General features: G+C 34.0%; 1 protein-coding gene and 1 pseudogene across 1 annotated transcript; both read right to left on the reverse strand.

The window, feature by feature from the left end:
* Window positions 1-6,418: 6,418 nt before the first annotated feature.
* LOC113765712 lies at window positions 6,419-14,156 on the reverse strand (annotated as a pseudogene).
* A 2,946-nt stretch (window positions 14,157-17,102) lies between these two features.
* Window positions 17,103-18,746, reverse strand: LOC113765723 (F-box protein At4g22280-like). Its single transcript, XM_027309970.1, has 3 exons — window positions 17,730-18,746; window positions 17,493-17,651; window positions 17,103-17,408 (listed from the first exon to the last, which is right to left on the reverse strand). Exons 1-3 carry the CDS (start codon window positions 18,744-18,746, stop codon window positions 17,103-17,105), a joined length of 1,482 nt encoding a protein of 493 aa, XP_027165771.1.
* Between the last annotated feature and the right edge of the window lie 2,488 nt (window positions 18,747-21,234).

The following is a 21,234-nucleotide window of genomic DNA, read 5'->3' on the forward strand; positions in this document are numbered from 1 at the left end:
CTGCATGGGGATAGTAAAACGACAGATAAAAGTAATTAAGAACAAATTTCTTAAACGTCAGTTATAAAAAAAAGGGAGGGAGTATCTCCTAGATGAGCAGACGGTCCATATTCTACATCATAGCAATTTGCATTGTCAACACGAGTGATGATATCTTCAGGAATCACCAAATTGTTTGATTCATCAATTGCTTGAAGAACCCTAATATACTTGATCCGCCAAGCTTTTCTCGACGAAAATGGCCATTGCAGACGTTATATGGTAAGTTTTAATAGCCTTACCTCGAAAAAGTTGTAAAAAAAAGGGCACAGGTGCCCAATGGACATCTATTAAGACATATTTTAGGTGTTATATTTTTTAAAATGTAAGATTAATTAGAAAAAATAAATAAATACAAAGGAGAGTAGGTAAGATTACATAAGAAAAATATATAAATGTAAGAGAGAATAAATTATAATATATGTGTATATATGGTAGATTGAGAGAATTTTAGATATGTTAACAAGTTCCTATTATACACCCGTTAGATAAACTCAAAAAATTATGACCAAAAGGATCTTCTACTTCTACTTTTTCTATTACACTATTGTTACACCACCTATCAAATTGACACATATTTCATATAATAATGAATAAAAATCCAGGTTTTAAAACATCTCTTTTAGTCAATATATTTTGAGGTATTTGTCAATTTAACAAATTATGTAACAGGGTGTATATCAGGAAAATGTGTAACACAAGGGATGAGGGGCACGGACGGTTGCAGGTAGCAGGCAGTTTACGGCCAAGATTTGGCCAAAAAAAATTTGTAAGGTCTAGATTTCATCTTGTACTTCATTTTTAACAATATGTGTGGGACCCACAAAATTTTGTTTTAAAGTTACGTGTTATTAAAAGTAAGTTATATTGTGTGCAAATAGAGTTATACCATGTGCAAAATACACATAACCCTCAGGAACGGTTGCTTCTGCAACCATTCCAGCCCCGTCTATAACGCAAGACCCCAAGCAGATGTAACGAGAATAGTTGTGCTTCTAATTGTATTTTTTAAATTTGACTCGAATAGATAGATTAGATATGAACGCTATGTCCTTAATTACGTTCAATATTTCCCTTTGGATTTATGTTTTTTCAGTCTTAACTTTGGGAGTGCAAGTTCCTTTATAATTCTTAACTTTTCATCTTTATTCTCAATAAATTTCAAATGTCTTACATTATGTATTCACTTGTTCAAAATTAATCATGCTTTGTCCATAGGAATCTATTATGGTTGTACAGAAAAGCAGCTGCAAGATATTTATCACAAAGACACTAACTTGGACAAGATCTAGTGACATATTAACCTGCACTCACCTAAAAGAGCATTAGCAATCACATCTGTTTATAAGAATTACTGAAAACCGTGTGCAGGAATAGTGATGCATTGCTAGGTGTTAATTGTTTATGTTGATTGCTTGTAAACCTTGATAACTATGGCCTTGTTACCCACCCAAAGTTCATCTTACAAGTTACAGCCAGCCTGCGATTCCACTAGCTTGTATGGTTCTTCAATTTCATTAGACTTGTCATGTTCATGTTTGTAATGGTATCCAATTTGTGACTTCGAAGCTTTGGTAATCTAAGATTTTTTTTGGTTAAAAAAGAAAAAAAAATTTAAAAAAAGTTTTAAAGTGCCATTTATGGCAGTGTTTATCCAGGGAGTATCGAATTATTTGATTCATCGACTACTTGAAGATTCTTGAAATGACTTGACCGTTCGAACTTTTTTTCTGGAAAATGGCCACAGCCCATCTCAGCTGCAGTGTGTTGGCCAATTATGACATTGTTTACCACCTCTCCTCCCCATCGGATCATTGAAGCGCTGTCAGCCAGGTGTGTAAACATGGAGGCAGGCCAGTAACCAATTAAAGTGATGTTTCCATATTGTAGCCACCACATATCTTTTATTGTGTCTTAACTAATTTTCACCAACTGGCTAAATTTTGATCGAATCTGAGTAGAATAACAATTTAAAAAATTGAATAGGTTCACTACAATCAACTTCTATAGCTACTATATAACATAAGATATGTTTTTGAAAGGAAGGGGCTGGAAATTAAGGCCAATAAAACAAATAAATAAAGGGACAGAATGAGTATCATGAGAACAAAGAGTCTGGTTCCAAGATGATAAACACTTTTAACCACTGGCCTATGTTAATTTCTCACCATGTGGGTTCTCATTACCTTCCAAATAAAAAACGGTGATTCATATTGCGGACCATGATAGGTAGCAATCAGCTCAATGGTGGTTCCCAACGCTATGTTTTTGTTGGTATGAACAAAGCCAGGACAGTTCAAGTTGTAGAACCCAGTGGATCGATAGCCACCTCTCTGTCACAATTTCCAAATTTTAGTACAAGTCCGTAATAGAATTCAGATCATATGTGATGACTTACAGTCCAGTAGATGAAGAATCTTGTTCTGTAATCTCCATATAAATCTGGGAACATCTTTTATTTTAACAATTGAAATAAGTAGACCGTAAAGTGTGAGAATAATGAGCACCATATAAAAGATTACAGAGATGAAGTACCATCCAACCAGCTTCATGATGTTCCAAATGAGTGGTAAACGCTTGTTTTTGGTAGGTGTAGACAGTTAATAAGGAGGTGTTGCAGTATTAGAAGATCGCTAATATAAATCTTAGTCTGTATTGCATTGTGAACAATTAAACCAAGTTCCCAAGCAAGTCTTTTTGATTGGTTGATGTGGGTCGCTATTGTGAGTTGCATGTTGATAAGTTGTCAAATTGAATTTTAATAACACTTATAATTTGTTTAATAAATTATTGAACTTGAACACGGTTCATATAATATATGAATAAAGTCTAAACACCAAATATTCAACTTAATTTGACTCATTGAAAGCTCTGCTAGAGAGCGACATCTTTCTCTAGTTCAACCCCAAGTAGGGTAACGTCTTTTCCATCAACAAATTCAGCAGTACCAAGAACTCCATCGACAAAGATACCATGAGAAGAATAAAGTCAAGAATGCTTTATATTGCAAGTATCAAAAACTCTATCAAGAGAGTTCGTTCCTCACTAGATTCTGATGATGCAAACATCAAAAGCTCCACTAAGAAAGTCACTCCCTCGCCTGATTTCAGTTACAAAGTTAACGAAGAGGATCTGTCGAGAAGCCCATCTCGGGTGAAGAATCTAATCCAATATTGCTTTGTTAATCACCATTCGTTTTGTAGAAGTTGGAAGGCGATGTCATCATCCTCAAAAGTGGAGAAACTGGTGCTGGTGCAGTTACACCTCTAGCCAATGGGGTAGTGGTCAAGGGAGAATTCGTCCATTTTGCCAGAGGAGTTTTAGTTAATTCTGAAAATCCATAGTTTGGAAGATAAGTTTTTTGTCAAGTTTGGCTACTACAAGTTTTTTAAAAACTTTAGCTACTGTAATCTCGAAAAACTTTTCAAAATTTTTAAACTATACACTTCAAAATATTAAAAAAAAAAACACACTTTAAAATTTTTTTTAAAACTTCTACAATAAGTTACAGTAAAGTTTTAAACAAACATTCAAAAAATTCACTTGTCAAATGGAGCCATGGTTTTCTGTTAGGTGAATTCATCAAATTGGATGACCTTAGTATGTGTGATGTTGAAGATGACAGTGTAAACCAATTTTGAGTCCTATCCCTACCATCCAGATTGCAAGAGTTAAACCGGCGAAGACATTGCAAGAATTAAACTATTAAAGTCCAATCAAAATTTGAAGTTTTTTGTTGGTGTTTTGTGTTTGTTTTAGATTGGTCATATGTTCGCCTGTTGCCATGTTTTCACGAGTTTTAAGGACGTAGCATATGTTGAAATTTGAGCAGGTGTTTTTGTGTTAGTCTTAGATTGGTCATCTGTTGCCAAGCATGATTTTCTCTTTCAACCCAAAGAAAAAAAAAACCAAGTGGAATGATGTGTGATTAAATTTGTTTTTAATTCACTAAAATCCATGAGCGGATATGTGATTATTTTTCTGACGAAAGACTATACAATCTGGAAAATGAACTTCAGCACTAAAAAAATTGAAGAACAAATAGAAATATAAGAGATTCATAGGTCATATTCTCATCTTCATAGCTTTTTAACAATTTACTTGGAGATCTAAAAGTATTTTTCTCTTATGCTAGAAAACCAACAATTCATATAATGATCGTAATATTAGTTAAAAAAAAAGTACTTTCCTGTGTATCTAAAATTTTCCTGGTTCTTCCTCATTCACCTATGCAATTACCAGACAAAATAAAAGAAAGAAGAAGACATATCTCTCTCTTACTTATACGAGGTAAATGTCATGACTCCTCAATTTCAGGAATTAAAATGGAAATTCTCCCGTAACGGATCTTCTGTCCCACATCCTGTGTCACTCTCTGTCCCACTTTTTTTATGCATTTTGGTTTTTTGAGTTTGTTAAATTTTGTGTATTACTCAACTAATAGTTATTGGATTTTAAGGAAACAAAAAAGAACTAAAACGTGATGTTTATGCAGGAAAAATAGTAATATAACAAAAAGTGGGATAGAGAGTAGCACAGGGTGTGGGATAGAAGATCCGTTGCGAAATTCTCCCCCTATATGTAAAACCTAAACTTTAAATCTATTATAACCACTGCAAACAGAACTATTAAATCCATGTATAACAAACTACAAAAAAAAAAAAAAATCCTAAAATACAATCATCAGGCCTGTAATAATTAACTAAACAAAAAATGATCACTTGGGAAAGCATCGTTATAGCACCAAATAAATCATTTCAGTTGCAAGTTAATTCACCTCAAGTGTTAAAATATTAATCTGATCTTTACCAAGAAAAGCACTATCAAAATAAAATGAAGCACAGAAGACAAAGATTTTGAACTTTTCAAACCAGAATTTCCCGAATTTTGAATCCCATTTTTAAAAAGCTTTCAACACAATCCTGCAGGCTTGATACATCTTCTGCCAAGACTACCAAGCCTTTATATATCTACGAAGAGTTGTCTTCTTTGAAAAAAAATTTCCAATCTTCAACCGTATTTCATTAGTAAGCCTATCAATTGGGTAGTGTTGTCCCGAACTCAGTCTACTCATGCTTAAATTTATTGGGCTGAATCTTATAAAATACGAGATGATTTGAGTTTGGATTAATATATTTTACCCGATTTGGATATGAGCTGAGTTTAGGCCATACTAAACTCAGTCCGACTAATACACACACATATATACAATGCATTGTTTATTTTTTTTTAGTAGCCACTGCTAAAGTACTAAACTGATTGTATTTTAGATGACTATTTTTATGGTAAATTATTTTTTTAATCTCTAGTCAATAAGTTTATGGATGTTATAATAAATTATAATATTTTTCATCAAGAAATTCAAACATTTGTTTTTCATGTTGCAACCTTACTTAGATATTATAGAATGTTTATGGGTTTGCTGGTAGTTTCGTCTAAATAGATTTTGTTAACACGAAAGATATATCACGTGAGTTTGGGTTTACCAAAATTAGAACCATTACCTCACTTTTTTTGGGAGTTGAGCATCAGTTACAAACTTGTGAATTTAATTGAATTGAATTTGGGCTCAAAAGAATGGTAGTTTATATGAGGTGAGTTTGAACATGTTAAAAATCAACTCACGTAATTCAATTGACAGGTCTATCCATTTGCTTGAATTCATATTCTAGCTCATTTGTATATCTATCTCCTAGATGTCGAATGAAGCATCCTAGAAAGGCCTTAAGGAAAAGAACGCCAAATTCCTTTGCTCTGATTTGTTAACTTCCTATTGAGTATTAAGATGCTTGATTGACTCACGACCACATATTTTCTAATTCGTGAGCCCCTTTATTCAAATTTTATTATGTAATGTACCGAGCCAATGCATCATTCATTTGTGCCTAAGCATCATCTACAATTATCATTTTTCCCTGGTCCTGCATGGTAAAAGAACTCTCCCCAGTCATTATCATGCTTTCCAAGTATTATATTGTAGCAATTTGGCTTGTCAATGGTAGGGTTGCAAACGAACCGAACCGCTTGCGAGCGGCTCGATTCAAGTTCGACTTGAGTTCGACCTAGTTCGAGTTAAACTCGAGCTCAAAATATTAAGCTCGACTCGCGAGTTCGAGTATATATATATATATATATATATATATTTATTTATTTTAATAGTAAAATTACATATATATCCTTAATATTTTATTATTTATTAAGAAAAAATATTATTTTATTTATTTTTTCAAAAATAAAATAATTATTTTTTTATTTTTTCGAGGACGACCTTTAAATTGTCAACTCGTCGAGTTCGAGATTGAATTCAAATTCAATAAAATTAAGTCAAGACTCAACTCGATTAGGCAAAAATTCGACTCGACTCGACTTGTTTGCAACCCTAGTCAACGGTAATGTTGAGCTCTCCTGTAGGACCCAAATTGTTTGATTCATCTACCACTTGAAGATTCTTGAAATAACTTGATCCTCCAAACTTTTCTTCCGGAAAATGGCTACTACCCATTTGAGTTGTAGTATGTTGCTCATTTGATGCGGAGTTTACCACCTCTCCACCCCATCTAGGGATGGCAACGGGGCGGGGTTGGGGCGGGGGACCCCTCCCCCGTCCCCCGCCCCGTTGCCTATTAGTTCCCCCCGTCCCCCGCCTCCTGCTCCCCCCGCCCCGCCCCGCCCCCGCCCCGCCTTGCCCCGCTTCCCCCGCGGGTGCCCCCGCGGGGTTAATAAAATTTTATTATATTAAATTTTAATAAATAATCAAGTACTAAAATATCAACACATCACCAAATTATTATTCATTGTAATTTTACAATTGAAACTCATAAAAACAATCAAACATAAGTTATTTGAATACAATCAAATATGATGAAATAAATATAACTAAAATAGTCAAGTTTTCACTTTTAGTACAAATGCAATCACTAATTCATTATTGTGTTTGTGCTTTTTTTTGAGAAAAAAGTGTTATTCTATTAAGTGTAATTAGAAATTTAGTATAAATGTATTAGTAAATTTAGTATAACTAATTAATAAATTCTATTAGTAGACATGTATAATTATTCATAATATTAGTAGACATGTATCAATTATATTACATAAACTAATATACATTATATAATACATCTAACTAATAATATCATTATCATAAGTTTATAACTAATTAACTTACATATTATATATAATTATATATATATTTATATATATATATTTTTTGTTTTGCGGGTGGCGGGGCGGGGGCATACTCCCCCGCCCCGTTTCTAAGCGGGGGGAAAAAATTCCCCCCCGCCCCCGCCCCACCCCCCGCCCCAACCCCCGCCCGAGAGCCCCCCGCGGGCACCCGCCCCCATTGCCATCCCTAACCCCATCCGATCACTGAAACACTGTCAGCCAGGTCCGTAAATATTGAAGCAGGCCGGTATCCAAGTGTAGTGTTGTTTCCATATTGTAGCCACCATGCATCTTTTTTCGGGTCCTAAAGAAAACTTTCATGAGATAAATTTTTTGAATTCAAGTGAAAAAAGAAGGATCCGTCTAACGTGTTTTGGTGCGAATTTGTTAAGATGGAGCTCAAGTGTAATTTTTTTTTTTTTTAGAAAAGTAAAGTTAAATTACATAAGTTTATAAATGCAAAGATGGGCAGTAATTATTGGTGTGTGTATTCACATACCAAATTGTCTCACCTCATAAAACTGAAGTTTGAAATCTGAAAATTAAGAGCTGAAAGTATTAAGTTGCTGAATTGATATAATTATATCTAGGGTAAACAACAAAAAAGCCCCCTGTGGTTAAGCAATCATACATAAAAGCCCCCTGTGGTTTCATATCATACCAGTCGATACCCCGTGGTTTGAATTAATCTGAAAAGTGGACGGAAATCGGCAAAACAGACGGAGTTGAGTGAATAGACGAAAATACCCTTTTGATATAAGTGAAATTTTTTTTTTTTAAGTAATTTGTTAAATAGCCTGAAACCCGCTTGCGGGTTTCCCCCTTATGTAAAATGACTAAAAGCTGCGTTTCTGTTCTATTTATATCAAACACATACTCTCAAACCCTCACCTGAAGGGTGAGGATGAGAGGGGAGGTTTGTTGGGCATCCTAGGGCCCTCCGATGGGCATGTGCAACTCAACGCAGCTTGCATGTAAAATTTTTTTTTTTTAAAATTTTTTAAGTAATTTGTTAAATAGCCTGCCTGAAACCCGCTTGCGGGTTTCCCCCTTATGTAAAATGACTAAAAGCTGTGTTTCTGTTCTATTTATATCAAACACATACTCTCAAACCCTTACCTGAAGGGTGAGGATGAGAGGGGAGGTTTGCTGGGCATCCTAGGGCCCTCCGATGGGCATGTGCAACTCAACGCAGCTTGCATGTAAATATATATTTTTTTTAAGTAATTTGTTAAATAGCCTGAAACCCGCAAGCGGGTTTCAAAGCTTGCATGTAAATTTGTTAAATTGCCGAATATTTGACGATTTCCGTCCACTTTTCAGGTTAATTCAAACCACGGGGTATCGACTGGTATGATATGAAACCACAGGGGGTTTTTATGTATGATTGCTTAACCACAGGGGGCTTTTTTGTTGTTTACCCTTATATCTATTTGAAAACTAATTGAAATATAGCGCTGAATTAAAATATCGCACAAGTATTATATTTTTTACTTTAAAAAGAATTCCTTTTTTGTGTATTTGGCGAGAAATAAAAGTGTGTGTGTGAGAGAGAAAGAGAAAATAATAAAACAACAGACATGTAGTTCTTAAGCGTATATATTTTTGTGTGTGCTGTGTGTGTGCATGTCAAACAAAAAGAGAGCAAATGTATATTTTGTATTGGAGCCTGTACAAAAGTGTGTTATATGTGTGAAAGGTATAATATGTGCTATCAATTCAGAAAATTTAGTTAAAATTTTTCACTTGCAATTTTGTGCACGAATTAAGCGGTGCTTAGTTTATTAAGTGGTAAGGCATTTTTGTTATCAAACATGCTGAATTTAAAAAGTTCTAGATAAATTAATTTTTAACATTAACTATGATTTAAGTGTACAAACAAGTGACCACCAGACATACAATTAGAAAAAACTCAAAAAAGAATTTCATTAATCGATTTCTACAGCTATTATGTGTTATAAAGTATGTTTCAGAGAGAAAAAAAAAAGGTATAGGGAAGAAGCAATAAAATTGAAGGATTAAGATGTCAGAAAAAGAGTGTTCTTAAACATTTTAACTACTAAACTATGTTTATTAGGCATCCATTTTGAGTTCCATTGCCTTCCAAATGTATAAGGTGATATCGAATTGTGGACCATGATAGGTAGAAAAATGGAGGCTCCCAATACTAACTTTTTGCTGATCTGAACAAAACCAGAGCAAAGCAAGTTGTAGCACCCAGTGAATTGGTAGCCATCTTTCTGTTGAAATCGCCACCATTCAGTACAAAATTCATAATACATTTAGATTAAATTTACTGACTTCAGTCGTCCAATAAGTGAAGAGTCTTGGGTTGTTATCTCCAAATAAATCTGGGAATACCTATAATTTTAGTAATTGAGACAAATACATGTTATAAAGCATGAGACAATGCCTGCATATTTATATAATGAAACAGCAAAATGAGTACTCTATAAAAGATTATACAGATGAAGTACCATCCAACCAGCTTCGATGGCACTGAGATTTGAATTAGGACCACCAAGAATTGCAATCTGAGACGAGCTAAACTCATGGTTCTGAATTTGGGGTTTCCAGACGTTTATTTTTGCCTTTGCTCCCAGTACTTGCCACTTTGTACATAAGCAAATGCACGCTTAAACAAATAAAAATGGGAAAATCAACTAATATGAAAAAATTGTCAGATAAAGTTCAAGACCTTCTTAATTAGCGTCCAATCATCAGAACTAATATCAATACAAAGTTTCTATAAAGTTAGGATTAATATTCTATACACTGACAGTGTATACACTTTTATCATTGGATGCATGACACATAATCTAAATTTGAATTTGAAACCCAAATTTTACATCTATATCGTACATCCAACCGTAATAGTATATAAACTGTCAATGTGTATAAGATTTATTGTCAGTATATAAAGATATTAGTTTTATTACTAGAAATTTTCTATTCTGCGCCCTTAAGCGACAGGATAATCATACAAAATATAAGAGATGGATCCACTTCAAATTTTAAACATTAGCATCTATCCGTAACTCACTTCAAATTTTAAACATTATCATCTACCCATAAATTTAGGAAACTTAAACGAAAAAATTTTAAATTTTTCTCTGAACAACTAACACTTGGATCCAACTCTTATCATGTGTCCTAAGAGCACAAAATAGAAAAACCCTACTAAAATACTTGGAGAAATATTTTGATCATTTGGCCTACTATGTCTATCGAAACTTAACAATTCAAGAAAGGTACAAACATTTAATTCCGATCAACTCCTTGTGGTACCTCAAGATTAGAATTGGTCACAAGCTTGAAATCAACTGAAGAAAGCTGGGCAACACTCTGGTGTTTCTCCTTTGCATATCTCTTGATGTTTCGTGTGTTTCGGTGTCTTCTGATAGTAATTGTTCCCGCAGGGCACCTCCCATTCAACTGCCATAACTGAGTGACTGTATCGTCGTGGCTATGGGCTTCAAAATTGAATATACCATTCTCACTAAATAGTTCTTTTCTTGAATGATAACCAGGCTTGGTCTACAATATCAAAAGACATTGGATTTATTATTATTATTATTATTATTGCCTCCCACCCCTCCTCACAACCTTTCTCCTCCTAACTGTCAATTTCAAGATTTGAACCTGAATTTAACAGCAGAAAGAACTCTAGAAACCTTTTCCTATCTATTGGCCCAATCTCATTGGGTAAAATATATAAGATTTTACTTTGTAATTGCACTATATTGCAAACTTATTTGAATATTTGTGTGCGAATGAAAGATTTAGCAGAATGGTATGGTTTTTGAGTAAAGGATGATCAAATGCCGGTTGGTAGTAAATATGAATACAATCAATAATATCACCATCTGGACTCTGTCATTTGAGGCAACCATGTATCGGTATAGTAAACATGGAAACCATAATTAACTTTTCAACAAATTAAACAAGAGATTAGTCGATTAAAAGAAAAAGCAACCGACGAAAAAAGAAGAGAATAATCAGAAAGTGAGTATAAATCCTAAAGAAAAACAAAAACAAGAACAAAAGCAAAATACAGAAGCATAAGCACTAAGATATATGTACACAAGCATGAGTGAGGAAAGGATGCATGTACTGTCTCTACAAAAGTGGGGAAACCTTGATGGACTTGAGAGGGATCTTGTTTGAGCGGCTTAAGGCTTCCTTGATCGGAATCTTCTTGCTTGAGGCATCAGATATAACCATCATGGAAAATACAATAAAACAACACAATCCCTTCATTACCTTCACAGAAGAAAACTGCCAATCCATAATTGATTCAGAGGTTGTTGGTATGTATTGGAGCTCATGATTAGGTGAATTTATATGCTTTCGAAGTAATTAATTTGATGGAGTATTGTTCAATTGGAATTATTTTTTGCCATATGCATCTGTGTAATATTTTGACATTTACGTTTTTCCCGAACGTTAAAGTTATGGTAAGTCTTTGTAGCCTGTACACTTTTTGCATTTGTAAGTATCTAGTTATAAAATAACAAAAGGGTAAGTTTCAATTTGGAATGACCCTTTTGCCCTTTAAGTCACTTTAGCTCTTGAACTTTAATTTTGGATATTTTACCTCCTAAAATATCAAATCCATCCCAATTTTGTCCTTAAATTTCAATTTTGGACACTTTATTCTTTGAAGTCTGAAATTTATCACACTTTACTCCTTAACTTTTGACATCACTTACCTACAATTTCATTAGTTTTGATTATTCTATTGGATGAATTGCATATTTTAAGATATAAAGTGTACAAAATAAAAAAATTTGGAAGACCAAAATGAGAGTGTCTTTATGGTTTAAGGGTCTAAAGTGGAATTTTGCTTAAAAAGAAAACCTGGAAAATAATCATAAGCCGGTGTGATCTAGCTAGGAGAGTTGTGGTTCCCAATTGGACTTAGGTCTTGTTTGATAATTCAGTTTAGCACTTAAATTTAATGGATTCAGATATTAACATATTCAAACCATTTGATAACAAAAAATTAAACATCTGAATTAATTAAGTGGTACCGTATTTCCTAGATAAAACTTGCTCTCAAAATTAAATAATAAGCTATTCACTTATCAATGTGATATACACTCAAATGTATTAGATTTAATACTTATCAAGTCAATAACTTAATGGAATCAGATTTCAAATTTCAAATTTCAGACTTCAGTTTTATCAAACTCACTCTTAGATTTCAACATTCATAAATTCTATCCTTCCTTTAATAAAACATGTGCCTTCCTATGTCTTTTATTGCATTGAAAACTTTACTTCTTATTTACACTTTTTCATATCACTAATTGACTATATTTTAGTTTTTCTCCTATAATTTGGGTCTGCATGTTCCTTCGTTGTTTTAAATTTTTGTTTTCAAAATTTGATTAGTAATAAATAATAATAATATATGACAAGATATGGGTCTATCTAATAGGTGTTCACTGTCAACTCCTTAAAATATATTTTAGGTGTTAAAATTTTTTGAAAGGTAAAATTAATAGGGAAAAGTATATAAATATAATGGAAGGTAATAATTGTAATTAGAGAAAGTGTATAAATATGAGGGACAATAAATATTATTAGTGTACATTTATATAGTAGGTTGGATGTCATTTAGACCAATCAATTTAAATTCGTCACTATTTAGGTGAAAACTCAAAGAAACAAGTATAGTGGCACACTCAAGACGACACTCTCAATCAAGAACTTTTATAATTGAATCTCAAACACTTATTCAAATCAAACTTACACTTAAATTTTAGAACAATTTTAGAATTATATTGAAGCTCTATTACTTTTATCTGAAGCTAGGATACCAAGAATGGCAACAAAACTCCCTATGTATATCTTCTTTTTTTTTGTGTAAATTCCTAATCTTTTATTGATCCAAAGAAGAATGTACACTATAGAAGGAATTGTCCCTTAGTCAAATACATCAAATCAAGAAAAGAAACATTTAATCTATACTACAATGTCATCAATGAAGCAAAGGAATATCAAGTTCAGTGCATAGCTATAAATTTTCCTACTTTCTATCCACCTTTTTCCATCATATCACTAGGCCTCGAATATCCTTAAGAATCATATGAACTATATACCCAAGAGAATGCAATATTTTCTTAAACACCTGCTGATTCTTGCTCATCACAAGTGATACATAGTAGCTACAAACGTGATCCTTCTTACTTGAGAAACAAAGTTTTGCTGAGAGCAATGCATGATCATCCATTGCAATTCTCTATCCCATTCAAGAGCATGGCTATACACCAAACACTTTTGTTGCATATGTTCCCACACATAGTTGGAATATGGACACTAGAAAATTAGGTGGCCCAAAGTTTCGCCATATGTTGAACACAACTCACATATAGGATTAGCATTCAATCCCCAAGAACATAGTCTCTCTTTCGTGTTTAATATCTGCCTACAAGCAAGCCATAATATAAAAGAATGCCTGAGATAGTGTCTCTTACCCCATACCAGTAAGTGCCTAGGCACTTTAATCCTAGGAGATGAAAATAGTTTAAAGCAGATTTGGCTGAATAGACACCATGAACAACACATGTCCAAACAGCATAATCATTAGTCTCTAGAAGAGGAAGAAAATAAGAAGGGCTGGCATCTATCAACTATATCAATTTACCTCTCTAACATTTACCCATTGTCCAATTCCAATTCGCTTCTTTGATTATAGCAGAGACCTTAGCATTTTCTGAAACTCCAAGCAGCTTCAGTAATTGAGGAGAATAAAGATATTTAAGAATTCCTATAGGATGCCATCTATCATGCCAGATAAATGTCTGTTTGTCATTGCCAGTGACCTTCTTGATGTAGCCTCTCACTACTAACCTCAACTTCAACAGCTTCATCCACCACCAAGAACAGTTAGTCTTTGATTGGATTGCCCAAAAACTCTCATTTTTTAGCAAGTAAAATGGATCCATTGAATCCACAAAGTGTCCTTCTTATGGTATATATCCCATATATGTCTAATTGATAGAGCCTTATTCCACAATTTCAAGTTTTGTAACCCCAAACCACCTTCCTTCATTGGTTTACACACTTCACACCAACTAACCTTGGTGTTTGCTGACTTCATCTCAACACCTGACCACAAAAAAGCATTCAAATCACTTTCCACTTTCTTAATAAGCATCTTAGGAATAATTAATATGCTACCCCAATACACAACAAAACTGTTTAGGACTGATTTAATCAGAATCAAGCACCCCCCATATGATAGTTTCCTAGCTGACCAGCTTTTGATCCTTCTCAACATTTTGTCTAGAATAGGTTGGCAATCCATAGATGTGAGCTTTGTAGACACCAACGGAATACCAAGGTATTTTACAGGCTAGCATCCAAGTGGCATCCCAATAAGTGAACTAAATACCGTACCCAGTTCAACATTAAAAGATCAACATTACCACCAAACATGAAAAGTTCAGACTTTGCCAAATTTGGGTTGAGGCCTGACATTGCAGAGAATTTTTCCAATGTAGCTTTGATAGTTAACATAGATTTTTTGAGCTGCAGCTGCCAAGATGAACAGTATATTAGTAGTGATCAGGTATTCAGCTACAATTTTCTACATTTCATAAAATGCATAATCACTTAAAAATCTAGTGAAAACCATGAAACGATTCAAGAGTTGATTCACCAGCCAAAGCCTCCGACAATCATGTAGTGAAAACGGAATTTTGGAAATTTGTCTGTTGCCAATAATTTCTAAAACAAAACATTCCAAAGCCGTAAAAAGTTCTTGCTCTACTCTAGCCACATGAATGACTTTTGTTTAGGGATAATTTCAGAAACTTCCCTTGAGATTTCTAACAATTTCACTTGGATCCCCTTATTTTCTGAAATCTCACTTAAATCCCTTATTTTGAAACTTTTATATAAATCAAAGAAAGGTTGAATAAAAAAATAATTGTTGGAGAGAGAACATACTTTGGTGCCAAAGACGCTATAGTAATTGTTGCAACTATTTGTTTTGACAAACTATTAAATGAATTAAAACTTTTCAAACAAAAAGTAAAAGCCTACAGGCAAATTTTAAAAATATGTAGCAGATGAATTACCAAACTTTGGATGATTTGACTAATCAATAGCTAAATCTACAAAGTAGTTCAACTAAATATAAAGGCCAAAATAAAAAATTAAATGATATAGGACGCTTATTTTTTTAATAGTAAAGTAACTATTATTAGAAAAGCTTACCATTTTGATTTGGAGGAGAAATTTGCACCAATTTGCTGAAGACAATTGCAAAATTTTCTTTTGCTTTCCTTCAAAGATAATCTAATAGTGATTTATTAGGAATTGTTCGGTTAATATCACTAAACAATAAGGATATAAAAGCCATTTTGCCACACATTATATCAGCAATGGATTCCAATTCTCTGCTAGGGGAAGTACATAGAAGTTAAAGGAGCCAAGTAAAATTGTCAAAAACTTCAGGAGAGATTTATGAAATTATCCCTTTTATCCAACTCATAAATGCAACTAAAGCCTACAACTTTTGACTAAAGGCAATGTTGCACAATTTTAATAGGTTGGCGTCCTAGTAATATATTCCTAAAAATCAAGATAATTATTATATCAACGAGTGCCTTGTACATTAAAATATATTTGAAGTGTTATATTTTTGAAAATATAAGATTAATTAGGGAAAGTAAATAAATACAAGGGATGATAGATAAGATTAAATAGGGAAAGTATATAAATGTAAGAGAGGATAATAATTGTTTGTATGTGTATATATATATGTGGTAGATTAGATGATTACTAGATGTGTTAATGAATACCCCAAGGGCAACGGTTAGAAAAACCCTTATTATATTACGTTAGAAAATCACAAATTAGAGTATGAGGTAGTAAAACATGTACTCATAATTACATATTTTAACAATAGCATTGCATCCGTTATGTTATCGGCGTTAATAATCAACTACCTCTAGAGTAGTTGGCTACCATATGTCTTGTGGGGTGGGAGGTCAATGATTCAAATCTTGTTTCCCATCAAAGTTGCCACTTAATGTAGCTTCTCTAAGATCCATACGGCTGTGTAATGCACCTGGATGGTCCAATACTGGTTCAGTCCATATCGGTTCCTCATGATCATGTTGGATCAACTCCCCTACCCCCTCTCTCCGAAATAGGTTAGAGTAGGAGTAGCTGATAACAATTGACAAGAAAAAAAAAAGACAAAAATCGGCCTTAATTATTTTCATCCCAAACCCTTCCTATCCTAACTGGCAATCTCAGTATTTGAACCTTAATTGTTTTCTCTCCACATCCTTCCCAACTAACTATCCCAACATTCGAACTCTAAACCTGACACATGCCCTTCCTAGCCCAACTGACAATCCCAATATTTGAACTCTAAAATTGACAGAGAAGAGAACTCCAAAAATCCTTCCTGCATTTTATCTAATCGCCTTAATCAACTTTTCCATATTATTGTGGGACAAGAAGCTCTTCCCTTTCTTTATTTTGTTTTTGTTCTTTTGGTTCTTCTGTTACCAATTAACTTCGTTTTCTTTGTCCTGAACGAAGTTCATTTGTTAGAGTGGTCGTTCTATTGCCAAAATAAAAAGAATAGAAAAAGAAAAGAAAATTTGTGAAGCAGAATCAGAGATTGATGTCACAACAGCAAAGATTTCGCCTGCAAAAGCATCAGCTATCGCTCCAAACAGCTGATTTCAGTTGCAAGTTCATTAACCTTAAAGATGTAGAATAGTTAATTCAATATTCGCCAAGAAAATTAGAAAGAACCAAAGAAAAAAAAAAGCAAAGAAAACATAATATGCTATGACTACGACAAATTATTGCAGTTGCACCAAAACAATGCTAAAAATAAACGAAGCACAAAAAAGGAGATTCATTAATTATTCATTTCCATTCATCCAATGATCGAAGACAATCCTGCAATCTTTTGAAGATTTCGTGAATGACAATATCTTGTTGTAATCTTTGGGACTAGATTCCCAGTGCTTTAAGCTTCCATAGAGAGTAATCTTCTTTAATGACTTTCCGTTCTTCAGAAAACGTTTCACTAGCTTGAAACCAAATTCCTGATCATTCCCAGAGATTTTTATTTTTATCTCCTTAAGCTGTCGAATGTAGCATGAGGGAAAGGCCTTCTGCAGCAAAATCCCAAGTTCTTCTTCACACGTTAATTGATTGTCAGAAACCTATCCATTTGCAAAGCATTAGGGACTGCAAAAGACAGCAATGAACTATATGTTTAACACAAAGAAAGAAAGCGCAAAACTCACGCAAGAAACGATATTAAGAGCTTCAAGATTAGGGGCACTTTCTAGTAAGCTTGGTATCATATTCCACCACATGGTACTCTCACTGTCGCAGTAAAGATCAAGGGCCAAACTGGTCAAATTTACCAAATCAGGCAAGAATCTTCCAGCATCATAGAGAGTCTACAGGCAAATGAGAAGAAGAATCAGCGATGATTATAGAAAGTTTATGGAAAAGGAAAAGAAATCTGTGGAACATACCTTCAAACTCTGCGACTCAATATTCAGTGATTTCACACATTGCAAACCATTGATAAGTTCGAAAGCATTCTCACCCTGCAACATGAGGATGTTTTCAGTTTCTTTTAGCTCAAATTCATCAAATGCTATTGTGGCATCGATAATGGTCCTCAGGTCTTGAACAAATTTTACTTCCACAGGATAACCTTGATACTTGAAATACTCTAGGCATGGAGCATTTATTGCAAATTTAAGCTCCCCATAAACGTTGCAGTCCAAATATACGAGATTGTTAGACTCCACCGCTAGAGAATACCTGCCTTGCATACAAGATAATACCAGTTTTTTCAGAAATGGGGCAGACACATTAAGAGTTCTATCCACGTTTTCCAAACATCTCCATTTCAAAGATAATTCTTCAAGCGAAGGGCAACCCTGAATAAGCTGCACAAAGGAAACTTCATCTATTGACTTGAGTGAATTAAAGCGCAGGACCTTAAGATTTGGCAAGCAAACACGACTCGGAGCAATCAAATCCTCACCCGTTTCTATTGTCAAGGTAACTAGAGACTTAGATGTGAATATTCTAGGAAGATATAATCTGTTCTCTTGATCTCCTTCCACACAAATATCCAGTTCTTGGACTTTAGCCAGAAGCGCGGCTGATAGCAACGAATCAATTGCCACCCGAAGATTTTCAACGAAGGGAGACACAAAAAGTTGAAATTTTCTTAAAGGAACCTTATTTCGTAGTAGAATCAACCTAAATCCGAAAGTTAGAAAGTTAGACACCTCTCTTTCTCGGGCCTCCTCGGTCAGAGCATACCAGCATTTACAGACTGTGAGATCAATATCAGGAAGTGAGATGAAAAGATCTTTCCATCTGGTTGATAGGACGGATGTCGCCGCTGCAATTTCTGTAGGGAGATAGGACATAATATCGCGGAGAATGTCGTCAGGAAGGGCACTTAACCTATCAATTTTATCATCTCCGGGGACTTTAAATTTAAGAGCCTTAAGAAGTCGAGGATGAACCATGGTTTAAAGACTAGGCCTAGTCTTCTGCATCACCAGAACTTCAGCCTCCGCTCTGCTACTGGTCTGCCGTATCCCAGAGACGGTAGAACCGGTAGAAACTGGTTCAGACTTGGAAGATTCGGGCTGAGCCGACTCCGTCCATCGAGTCAACCCATATTGACTCATCAGATATCCATGAACGGTGGCTTTCACCGTGATTTTCGGAGACGTTTAGGGTATAAACAAATAACAAAAAACAAATCTCTCTCTTTGAAGACTCTTCACTAAACAGCAAGTGGGTGGCCGAGATTCAAGAGAAAGAGAAAAGAGAAGGAGAAGGAAAAATAAAAGGGCGAAGAAGACGAGGAGGCTTTCAATATCATATGTACATGCACGGCAGGTGGTGGTGAAATTTGGAGCGGAGAGGGAGGAAAGAAGAGCGAAAGGCAGACTCCACTCCAGGGAGAAGATGCCTCTGCCTCAGGGCTACGGCAAGTCAAAGTTGGACAAGGACTCAGTACAAAGTTGTTCTCATTATACATGTTTAAATTTTTATAATTTTTATCATGCAAAAACACCTTAATATTATATTAAATATATGGCAAATATTTTATTTATATACATTACATTTACCTTCAATATAATAACATAATATAATTACACACTAAATAATATAAAAAGTACAACAACTAAACCAAACCGTACCAGACCCCAATCGCACTGGTGTCTCTTCCATCAAACTTAAGCATGGTACTTCAACTGAACCAAACCACCAAACCCTAATTGCACTAGCCCTTTTTCCATCAAAGTTAAGCAAGGTCCTTTGGTTGCTTTGATAGGATATTCCCAATCGAAAACTAGTTTGAAGCTATACAAAAAAAAGATCATAAAGGATAATCTCAGAGGAAAATTCTATGGTCTCTTTTTGGATATCATTCCCTCAACTTGTATCTCTTACTAAAGATAATAGTTTAAATTTTAAATATTTGATAATATTTAATCTAAGGGTTAATAATATTATTTAATCTAAGGGTTAATAATATTTCTTTTACCATACAACAGTAAATTTTACTTATGGGTATGATACCAAAAGGAATTGTAGAATCTCCTAATTCATAAACCTTCACTTGGCAATTTTGAACTTTGAAAAATCTCACTTGATTTCTTTCCTTTAGGTATTTTTTTCCCTAACTTTTGCAACCCACTCCAAAATATAATATTAAAAAAACTCATTTTGAAAGAGAGAGTATAATTCCATTCTAAATTTACCCTTTTCTTGTAAACATTTAATTGTTATAAACATATTAATTTTGTTTCTTAATTTTTGCAAACGTAGTCAATATGGTTCTTTAATTAAAACTGAAAAGTTGACAAAGGAGTCAAAAGATCCTTTAATAGCTTTTAATGTCATTGATTTGGACAAGAAATATTAAGTTATGTAAAATTATAATGATTTACAATACTTGTAAAAATAACTTGAAATATTTTTTTATAATAATGAAAATAAATAAAACTAGGGTCAACTTGAAATATTTTATAGGGCTGTCAATTGGTTTATACCAGCCAGAGCCCAACCTATTCAGCCTAAAAAATGCCCGCTGATCCTAATCTTTAATTGAATCGAGCAGAGTTTGATCCTAAATGTTACGTCTGAACTAAATGTAAGTAAAGTTTGGGCTATGCCTTCTCAAGCCCGTTTAAGGCCTAGCCCATTTATATATATATATATATATAATTATAATTATGCATATAATGACATAAATTTTTAATAATTTATATATAAATTTATAGTAATTCATAATTATAAAATATATAGTATATATAATTATATATTTAGTTATGAATTTGGGCTAAACCCAATTTGAACCCAAAACTTATACTCCCTCCGTCCCATTGAAACTTCATGCTTTCCATTTTGATATGTCCTAAAATGTTTGTCACACGCCTAAAATGGCAAATGAATTTTTCTCCTTTTTCTAACTTTACCCTTCAAGCACTACCTTTAAATATGTGGGTCTAGCACAAGTTGTCATAAGATCGAGACGCGCTTTAAAGTGAGTGACTGGTGCTAGTGGATGTTTGCTAACGTGTGCAGTGCAACATAAGCAAAGAATTAGTGTAGCATTAAGAATATAATGGGCCCAGATTGTTGACTTGTTTGCATAAATCATTTGAATAACTTCACCACACGACTTATAGGCAAAGTTTGGGCAGGCTGGCGGGGACAATTTAGGAAGTACAGACAGATATCTCTTCTTTTTGCCTACTGTTGAAAAATACTCCAGTTTTCAAAAAGTGATTAACTTTTTGGAACAGAGGGAGTATGATAGTGTGAGATGTGTTTGAACCTCTTGATTTGAATCCGAAGCCTAAAAGGTCGAAACTCGAAACCCGTATAATTTGTGAGTGGAGGCTGGGTTCGCCAAGCCCAGTTTAGAAAACTCAATTGACACTCCTAATATTTAATAATAATGAAAATAACTTTTTGTACTAACTTGAGAATGGATGA

This window comes from Coffea eugenioides, chromosome 1 (genome assembly GCF_003713205.1).
Source record: "Coffea eugenioides isolate CCC68of chromosome 1, Ceug_1.0, whole genome shotgun sequence".
Taxonomy (NCBI): Eukaryota; Viridiplantae; Streptophyta; class Magnoliopsida; order Gentianales; family Rubiaceae; genus Coffea; species Coffea eugenioides.